Source organism: Condylura cristata, unplaced genomic scaffold, assembly GCF_000260355.1.
Source record: "Condylura cristata isolate star-nosed mole 26May11 unplaced genomic scaffold, ConCri1.0 scaffold00019, whole genome shotgun sequence".
Taxonomy (NCBI): domain Eukaryota; kingdom Metazoa; phylum Chordata; class Mammalia; order Eulipotyphla; family Talpidae; genus Condylura; species Condylura cristata.
The window spans coordinates 16,849,546-16,859,636 of NW_004567120.1; the positions used below are offsets into that span (position 1 = coordinate 16,849,546).

General features: G+C 35.0%; 1 protein-coding gene across 2 annotated transcripts in view; it reads left to right on the forward strand.

Moving 5' to 3' along the window:
- The window catches only part of COL4A5 (collagen, type IV, alpha 5), a 164,169-nt gene that overhangs the window by 76,618 nt on the left and 77,460 nt on the right, over window positions 1-10,091 (forward strand). For both annotated transcript variants that reach the window (XM_004685697.2, XM_004685696.2), the window contains exons 19-21: window positions 1,252-1,372; window positions 4,333-4,515; window positions 4,831-4,914. In XM_004685697.2, coding sequence (XP_004685754.1) covers window positions 1,252-1,372; window positions 4,333-4,515; window positions 4,831-4,914 — 388 coding nt within the window. The remainder of the gene's footprint in view (window positions 1-1,251; window positions 1,373-4,332; window positions 4,516-4,830; window positions 4,915-10,091) is intronic.

The following is a 10,091-nucleotide window of genomic DNA, read 5'->3' on the forward strand; positions in this document are numbered from 1 at the left end:
TATGTATGTATGTATGTATATTACATCATTTTCCCTTTTTGTACAATGCATGCTTTCTCCCCTTTCAGGTATAGTCCCTGAAAAATTTCCCATCACCTGTGCACCATCACCATAGTCCCTTGTGTAAGAACATACTTCCTCCCATGTTGGCCCCACCCCTCCTCTGCAGAGTGTCTCTGATTAATAGTTGCCCTGTTCATTCTGTTTTCAAATTTATTATAATTATTTTTTCCTGGTCCTTTTATTTTGTTCTTCTACATTATGAATATTTCTTATATCCAAAAAAAGGCCAGCATGAATTATCACACTTCGCCAGTAGGTGCTGATTTTTACCTCATACTCACTGTTTCTTAAATCTAAACCTTGTTTACCTTTATGGGTCTATGAAGTAAATTTCTTTATATTTTGATTATTTAGTATGAAATTCATTAAATGCTGAGGTTCTAAGGAGACAGAATGGGAATGGTTAGTTGATTTTAATCAATAGACTTCTCAGAAGTCTCAGGAAAATTAGTTTTCTTTCTTTTTAGAGGAAAAAAAGAAATGTTAGCAAAAGGAAAAATAGGGGAAGGCATTATAGATGGTTGGAATGGCATATTTAAAGGCAAAGACAAGAGTGTGTAAATTGCATCAAGTGGTTATAATCAGATATCACTCTTAAAAATTGGTTGCTAGAGATATAGGAGATTAAATGCGTAATAGAGGTATTGGAAGTAAGAAGTGATTTAACAGAGTCCAGGGTTAAAAGTAGTATCATATAGAGTAAGAAGTAGTGAGAAATTTTAGTCCTTAAACAAGCTAGATAACAGAGAAAATTATTTTTTGAGGAAGTAGATTTAGATTCAAGGGGACAAGCTCAGAAGTACTTCTGTTAGTCCAAGTGTAAGGTGAAGATCCTATCTGTGGTGATAGAAAAGAATGGGATATATTGGAGAGATATATTCAATAAAAAATTATAAGCCCTAGATGATTTGCATGAATTGAATGTGAATTATAAGATAAATTAAAAGTAATCCTAGCTTTATAAACCTGGGGCTCACTTCTACTGAAGAGAGTAGTATTTAGCATTTTCTAGTTACTTGAAGGGTAGAAGTTATATAGAATGGAACTCCTAATCAATGTAGTAAGTCTTAATGATTTTTATACCTTAGAGTTTTGTGAAACGATGCGCATTATTAATATGTAGCTGCTAGGTTATTTTCAAGAGAATAAACCTTTTCCTCTGAGTTCCTTTCTTATTTTATTACAAAGGTAATTCCTAGGCCTGGGACTGGAGAGAAGGGAAACATTGGGTTACCTGGTTTGCCTGGAGAAAAAGGAGAACAAGGATTTCCTGGACTGCAGGGTCCGCCTGGCCTTCCTGGACCTCCAGGTAAGAGACTGTACTGATGACCTTGTGATTGTAACATCTTTACTAATTTACTAGTATGATCATACTAGTTCTGGGGGAACATAACAGAAGATATGAGTATTTTTCGGTTAACAGAAACTTCTTAAGTCTTACTGTAGTCTTTCTACCATATTTCTCACCTGTAGTTCTTAAAAGAGCCTACTCACTTAAATAGTATGATTATACTAAAAATCTCATTTCTACATATTATGATTAATACAGTGCACCAAATACTTCTGTCATTCAAAACTTGATCATTACACTTTTTGAGGCTGTTATGGAAGGGAAAGCTGTTCCTGTAGTGCCTATTTTTGTAAGGTTCCATATGTAAAAATAATAGTCAACACTTACATTATTCTTATTTTATTCCAGAAATATCTACCTATAAATCCCCATGATTATTATCTTAGAGCTCAAAATAGAGTTCTTTTTTTTTTGTTTTTCAGACGTTCATTAAAGGTACAAATTATAGGCCCTCCCTGGTGGCGCAGCGGGTTGAAGCACAGCACTGAGAATCTAGGGCTGCTTCCGCATGAGTTCGACTCCCGCCTGCCCCGGAGGTGACCACATGGCGTGGCAGACCTCTCCTGACCCGCCCGCTGCTCCCCTCAGCAGTGTACTTCGTCAATCTGCCTGTTCTGCTCCCCACTCTGTCTCTGGTGAAGCCTCTCGCCGCCCCTGAGCCTCTGGCCTGTACCCCAGTTCTGTATGCACAAATAAATAAATCTTTAAAAAAAAAAGGTACAAATTATAATGGAGGATTTCTAATTTGAGCACAAATTGAGCCACCCCCTTATCAAGCATGTTTATTTTGCTATTTTCTGAAATGAAGTAAGTATATGAAAATTGAAAAAGCAGCTCACATAATACTTGGCATACATATATATTTAATAAATATGGTTTCTTTCCCATAAAAATATTTGGTGACTGAAATTGTAGCATACTAAGATTGGTGACACTCAGTTATCCTACCAAAGAGAAAGAGAATAATTGTGGATCCCATTTTTCTCTAAGTTTGCACTTAGGATTTCTCATTTCAAGATACTGGACTAAACAAACTGTGTCTGGAGTACTGAGATAAGAAACTTTCCTAGGATATAGAAATGTTCAAGGGTTAGATAGTATGAAAGAAGTATTAAGAAACATAAGGGATAGACTTGAAAGTTGCAAATTCTACTAGGAAAGAGGTTCAGGGAGGGGAGAATGGGATGAGAATCAAGGTTTCAAAAAAATAATGACCAGGAACTTCTGTTTATTAAAACAGTAATTGAGTCCCTGTGAAAAGGCTTATGAATGCCTAAGCAAGAGTAAGGTAATAATAATAGTAATAATAGTAACAAAAGGCATATAATTAGATGCATTGTGGGTACATATCAGAATATAAGGATAAAAAAAACCTTAAAAACTGACACATCTCCATAAAGGATCTGCTATTCAACCCTGTAATTCCACAACTAAAAGTTCAAAAACACTAATTTGAAAGGAAACTTGTGCTACCATGTTTATTGTAACATGTTTTACTATACTATAGCTAAACTATGCCATTAACATAAGTGTCAAAGAGCAGATCAGTGGATCAAGCAAGAAGTGATATAGTATATGCACAAAGGACCAAATGATGATGATACAACATAATGATCAAAAAAGATAAAACGCATGCCATTTGTGACAGCATGGATGGAGCTTAGAAAGATAACGCTAAGTGAAATAAGTCAGGAGGAAAAATAGAAATACCAGATGGTGTCACTAATATGTGAAATAAAAAATAACTAAATTAATAGATAAAGACAAGCTGAAAGACTAACCCTTGATAGCTCACTACAGAACTAGAACATCAAGGGGTGGGGAAGGGAAAGAACAAATAGGGAAGGAAGCACAATGATCTATGGTGGTGAAATATGGGTAAGTTGGTGATGTGTACACCATTATGGTAAGCTGTTATAGGGGTATCCCTATACTGTCCTAGTTAAAAATAAATTAATTAAAAATAAACAGAAAAGTACTATCACCTACAAAACAATGAAAACCAGAAAATAATAATGAAGCATGTTTTTAAAGTGATGAGGAAAATAACCGAATCAGGAACCTGGAATACTTTGAACTTTCATGCTAGTCTGAAGATGGGATACTTAGAAAGTTTACCATATCCTGACCTTCTTTGAAATAATTACTGGAGATTTTATTCCAAGAAAGAATGAATTCAGGTTGAAGTTGGGAGTGGGGTTGGTAACACGTAAGAACCAAAGTTTAGGGAATATATTAAGTATAAATATTAATCACAAAAAAGAAGCATTTTAATAAACAACCTGAAACTGTAATTGTTGACATTATTAACATGGGGTATTGAGGTGTAGAGAGAATGGGGGAATTCACTGGTAAGTTTCATTGACTTACTATAGGGAAAGAAAATAAATATTATCATATCTAAGTAGTAAGAAAAATATAGATTTAAGTACAAAGGATAAAATGTTAGTAGTACCACTAGAGAAGGATAGAAATATAAGTTGAGGGGGGAAAATGGCCAAAACTTGATCTATCTATGCAGTGCAAGTTAGGGTTGGGGCAAAGCAGACACAAATAAACCTGAGCAGATAGTAAATAAAACATAACAATAAGTTAAAAATATAACTAATTGTAATAAATACAAAAGGGCTAAACAGATTCAAAGACAAATACTGAAATAAAACTGTAGTAAATATACCCCTATATACTGTAAATAAATGCATAACAAAGCCAGTGGTTATAGAAAATTGGAAGTAAAGCAGTGGAAAGATAACATTAAGCAAATAAAAAAAGAAAGATGGTTGAGCAGTTCTAATTATTATAAAATAGAAAATAACAGATGTTACATGTTAAAGGAATGTTTAATATCTCATTGAAAACAATTATCTCTAAAAATCATTTTGACCACTTTAACAAATACATTTTTTTTTTAATGTTAGGAACTGCAGTTATGGGTCCTCCTGGTCCCCCTGGCTTTCCTGGAGAAAGGGGCCAGAAAGGTGATGAAGGTCCACCGGGAATTTCTATTCCTGGACCTCCTGGGCTTGATGGACAGCTGGGACCTCCTGGCCCTCCAGGTCCTCCTGGCCCTCCTGGCCCTCCTGGCCGTCACATACCTCCTAGTAAGTCATACTTTTCTCCTGTTAATTTCTATTTTGTTTTCATTTATAAGTGAACCTAACTGAAGGTAAGGTTGACATCACTTTTGGTGTTTCCGATATCTAAGGCATTCTGCTGCTACTTCTACTTTGACTTTTTTGGTGATTGTTTGTATGGGTTTGCTCTTCAAATTTTCACTGATATTTATCTCCCTTTGACCTATAGGTAATTGTATCACTGCAGAGAAGTTACTGAAAATATATATATTTTTCCTAGTTCTTCTTTTTGTTTAATTTTTATGAATACTTAACAATTAACTATCCTTTATCTTACCTCAGGTGGTGATATTTGTGAGGCAGGCCCTCCAGGTCCTCCAGGATTGCCAGGTGATAGAGGATTCCAAGGAGAACAAGGAGAAAAAGGTTTGACTCCATATTCATGCCTTCAGCTTTTCAAATCATCAGCAAAATCTCCTCTATCTTCCATCATACTTAAGCTATTCACTCCCATGTTCATAACCAAAGACCCATCTCATTACCAGTAATTCATGCTTCGATAATTTTGATTATGGTGTCCCATTTGCTGCCCATTTTGTCTCCTACATTTCAAATTCACTACCTCTAATAACTTGACTCCAACACTATGTCAGATTCAATGAGATCTACCAGTTTTTAATGTACCTTTATCTTTTAATGTCCTTTATTCTATCTTAACCTAGCTTAATTCCATGATCAATGATAATTAAGCCTGTACATAAACATTTCACTCTTACTTTCGTCTCACTTCATTCTATTCACTTGAAATAAAAGCATAGTCCTGCTATTTCCAAATTCCTACCTCTTCTGGACATGCATCTTTTTTGCTATGTTCAAACATCTAATACCTGTTCTTCCTTTCTCATTGTAAGATTCTGACTTTGCATGCTTTCAGTGGCTATTTAAAGTAATAAAGTGCTTTCACTGATTGCTTTCACCACATTTACCCACCCACTTGCATTTCTGTTCATATGTTCTTCTATTTACACATTAGATTCTTATTATATTTTTATTGAAGTATGTTTTTACATCTTGTTAGTATTTTGAACATAGTATTTACCCCCTCAGGTGTAGTCACTGTAGCCCTCCCATCACCAAAGCACCCATAGTCCTCCACCATAGTCCATTGTGTCCTCTCTCTGCTGCAAGTTCTCACACTTCCCCTTTACCCACATCATCTGGATGACAGACCTATGGTCAGCTTTCAAGCATTGGTTTTAAAGTTTGTCTTTTTCTGATCCTTTTTTTCTCTATGTTCCACATATAAGTGACACCATCCAGTATTTATCTTTCTCCTTCTGGTTTATTTCACTTACCATAATCCCTTCCTGCTCCACCATGTTGCTACAAAATGGCATGAGTTTTTGTTTTTTTTTGATCACTGAGTAATATTCATTGTGTATATATACACATTTTGATCCACTATCTGTCTTCAATACTTGGGTTGTTTCTATATCTTGGCTATTGTAAATAATGCTGCAATAAACATAGGAGTTTTGGTTTCCTTTGGAATTTGGAATTAATGTTTTTGTATTCTTTGGTTAGATATTTAAGAGAGGAAGACCAGTATACATTTCCACCAACAGCAGACGAGAGTTCTTTTTTCGACAAACCTTGCTAACACTTGTGGTTTCTGGTCTTTTGATGTGGGCCATTCTCATCTGAGTAAGGTGTTATCTCATTGCGCTTTTGATTTGCATTTCCCTGATGATAAGTGATGATGAGCATTTTTGCATGTGCCTGTTGGCCATCTGTATGTCTTCTTTGGAGAATAGCCTATTTAGGTACTCTTCCTATTTTCTGATTTGGTTCTTTGATTTATTTTTATTGAATTATGTGAGTTTTTTGTAGATCTTGGATATCAGTCCACTGACAAATGTATAAAATGCAAATACTATCCCACACTCAATAGGGTGTCTTTTTGTTTTAGTTACAGTCTCTTTCACTGTACAGAAGCTTTTTAGTTTAATGTAATCCCAGATATTTATGTACTCCCTTGTTTTCTTTGCTTCTAGGAATGAATCCACAACATTTTTTAAATCTTATGTCTTTGAATGCTTTACTTGTATTTTTTTTTTTTAATGTATGTATGGTTTCAGGGCAGATATCGAAGTCTGTTGCTCATTTTGAATTGATTTTTGTATATGGTGTGAGATAGTGTTCTAGTTTCATTCTGTTGCATGGGACAGTCCTATTTTCCAAACACCATATATTCAAGAGACTTTCCTTTCTCCAGTGTATATTCTTCACTTCTTTGTCATAGATTAGTTCTCTATATATATGTGGTTTTATTTCTGGGCTCTCAATTCTATTCCATTGTCTGTGTGTCTGTTTTGTTCCAGTATCATGCTGTTTCAATTATTATGACTTTATAGTATAGTTTGAAGTCTGGATATGTAATACCATCGCTTCACCCCTTTTTTTGTCAAGATAAATTTGGCTATTCAGGCTTTTGTGTTTCCATATGAATTTCAGTAATGTCTGATAATTTTCTTTGAATTATGCTATGAAATTTTAATGGGGTTACACTGAATATGTAAGTTGCTTTAAGTAGGATGGCCATTTTGACAATGTTGATTCTTTCAGTCTATGAACAGGGACCATCTTTCCATTTATATGTGTCTTCATCTATTTAACATTGTCTTACAGTTTTCCTGAAGGATTTACACATAACACATTAGAATCTATTCCTTCTTGTTTTTCCCAAGGATTTCCTTACAGGAATTCCTGCTTCTCCCACATCAGTTTTCCCCTTTTTATTTGATCATCCATTTTTTTTAGATTTATTTATTTATGCATACAGAACTGGGGTACAGGCCAGAAGTCCAGGGTCAGTGAGAGGGTTCACCGGAGGTAGAGTGAAGCAGAACAGGAAGATCAACAAAGTACACTGCTGAGGGGAGCAGTGGGGGAGACAGGAGAGGTCTGCTGCACCATATGGATCACCTCCAGGGCCAGGGATTGAACTCATACTGAGTGGCTGCAGCTAGCATGCTGTGCTGCAACCTAACCCATTGTGCCACCAGACAGGGCCTATTTGATCATTCTTAGCCTCATAAAAAGATACTTTTTCATTCATCTAAAAACAATCTAATCATTATCTTTCTTCCCATGCTAGATTCTGTTCTATTCCTTTGCTCCCTTTTGTAGCAAAACTCCTTAAGCATTTTCTATTCCCTGTCTCTAGATATTTTTCTCTTAAACATATTCCAATCAGAATTTCATTCTCCTTATCCCACCCACCACTCCATAGATGTTTATTTTATTAAAGTCCCTAGCAGTCTATTACATGCTAATCCAAATGTCAAGTCTCAATCCTTATTTGATTTTTCCCTTTATCTTTCTTCTTTTGGTTTTTAGTGATTTACATTTCCTGTTTTTCTTCATATGTCCATGAAATGTTTTACATATATTAATTACCATTTTAATCAAAATATGGAAATTTTTTGAAGACTCTCTTATGACTCTTAGTCATCACTTCCATAGGTGGCCACAGTTTTATCACCTGTCATACATTAGTTTGCTTAAACTTGAACTTTGTATAATTGTGATCTTATGTGATCTTTTGTGTCTGTTCTCTTTGGCTCAATATTGTGTCTATGAGATTTATCAGTGATTATGTATATAATAGCATTTTCATTGCCCTTTAGTATTTCATTGTGTAACTAAACCTCTAGCCATTCTAACGTTAATGGACATTCTGTCTGGGACTGTAATGAATAAAGCTCCTATGAATATTTGTATACATTTTTATAATACTTAAGCATTTATACTTGTTTATATATTTGATGGAGTTGCTGAGTTATAGATGTATAAATTTTGTTTCCATAGTTATCACCAATCCATTTTCCAAAAGGGTTTAGTTTCTATTTCCCTAATGACTTGTTAATGCTGAGCCTCTTTTCTTATACTTTGTATAATCTCTTTGCAATGTGCCTATTTTGTTCCTTTTTTAAATTAGATTGTTGGATCACAACTACCTTCTCACATTCTGTGCCTTGTTATTTTACTCATTTTTTTTTGTTGGATATGAGCTATTTATTAAAAGAAATCTGTTTATTAATGCCCCTCTTTATGGTCAGTGCTATTTACACCCTGTTTTAGAGATCTGCTTACCTCAAAAATCTGAAAATATTCCTCTTTATTTTCTTCTAGAAGCTTGATCATTATACTTTTAATGTTTTGATCTTCGATCTATCTTCATTTAATTTTTGTGTATAACTTGAAGCAGTATCAAAATTATTTTCTTCCACATGAATATCCATTTGATTTAATACCACAGTACAAAACACTCATTTTCTCACAGAACTACATTACTATTTTTTATTATACACTCTATATGAGTGAATCTGTTTCTGATCCCTCTATTTTGTTACATTCTACTTATTTCAGTCTAGAACCAAGACCAGCTTTTCTATATTATTATGAATTTATACTAAGTCTGGACTTACTTTTCATTTTCATATACATGATAGAATTATCTATATGATTTCTAATTTTAGTATGTGAATTTACTCATTGAGTTTGATAACAGTAAACACCTGTATATGACTTCCAATATCCATTTTAATTTTTGTATATTTCTTTGTCTGGATATACATCTTTTCCTCTTGATTATTTTGTCCAACTGGTCTAATCAGTATTTGGAATTTTATGCCCCAATCTGGTTGAAATCCTGATTTTTGGCACTTCCCGCACAATCATTTCATTCATATCTTCCCACTTTTTACTAAAAAGAAAGCCACTCTAAGCTTTGCTTAAGAACCTTAGACTCATCCTCTCTCTCTCTCTCTTTTTTTTTTTTTAAAGATTTATTTTTTTATTCATACAGAATTGGGGTACAGGCCAGAGATGTGGAGGGTGATAGGATTCACCAAAGACAGAGTGGGGAGCAGAACAGGCAGATCGGCGAAGTACACTGCTGAGGGGAGCAGCGGGCGGGTCAAGAGAAGTCTGCCACGCCATGTGGTCACCTCCGGGGCAGGCGGGAATCGAACTCATGCGGAAGTGGCTTTAGATTCTCGATGCTGTGCTTTAACCCGCTGCGCCACCAGGGAGGGCCTCTCTCTCTTTTTTTAATGCCTGTATGATCCATGAGAAAAATCCCATTAGCTGTACTTTAAAATATATCCAGAATCTAAACAATTCTCATCATCTTTACTGCTGTGACTTTGGGATGCACTATAATCTCGCTTTGATCTCTGCAGCAGTGGCCACTTAAATGTTTACCTTGTTTTCATCCATGCACTTATATTCTGTTAACATAACAGCCAAATTTGTCCTTTTATAAAAGTCACATCACTTTTCTTTTCTATTTAAACACTTCTGATAGATTCTCATTTCACTCCAAGTAAAAACCACAGACTTTACAATGACCTACATGATGTTTTAAGGTGTGCCACCTGTTACAACCTGTTAATTGTCCCACCTGGTTCCTCTTCCTCACTGCTCAAACAATCTGTTATGTGTGATGTCCCTAGTATGTGCCAAGTGACTAATCTTTCTGCCCGGAATACTTTATACTTGTTATGTAGACATCACACCCTTTAAGTTTTTTTAAATCA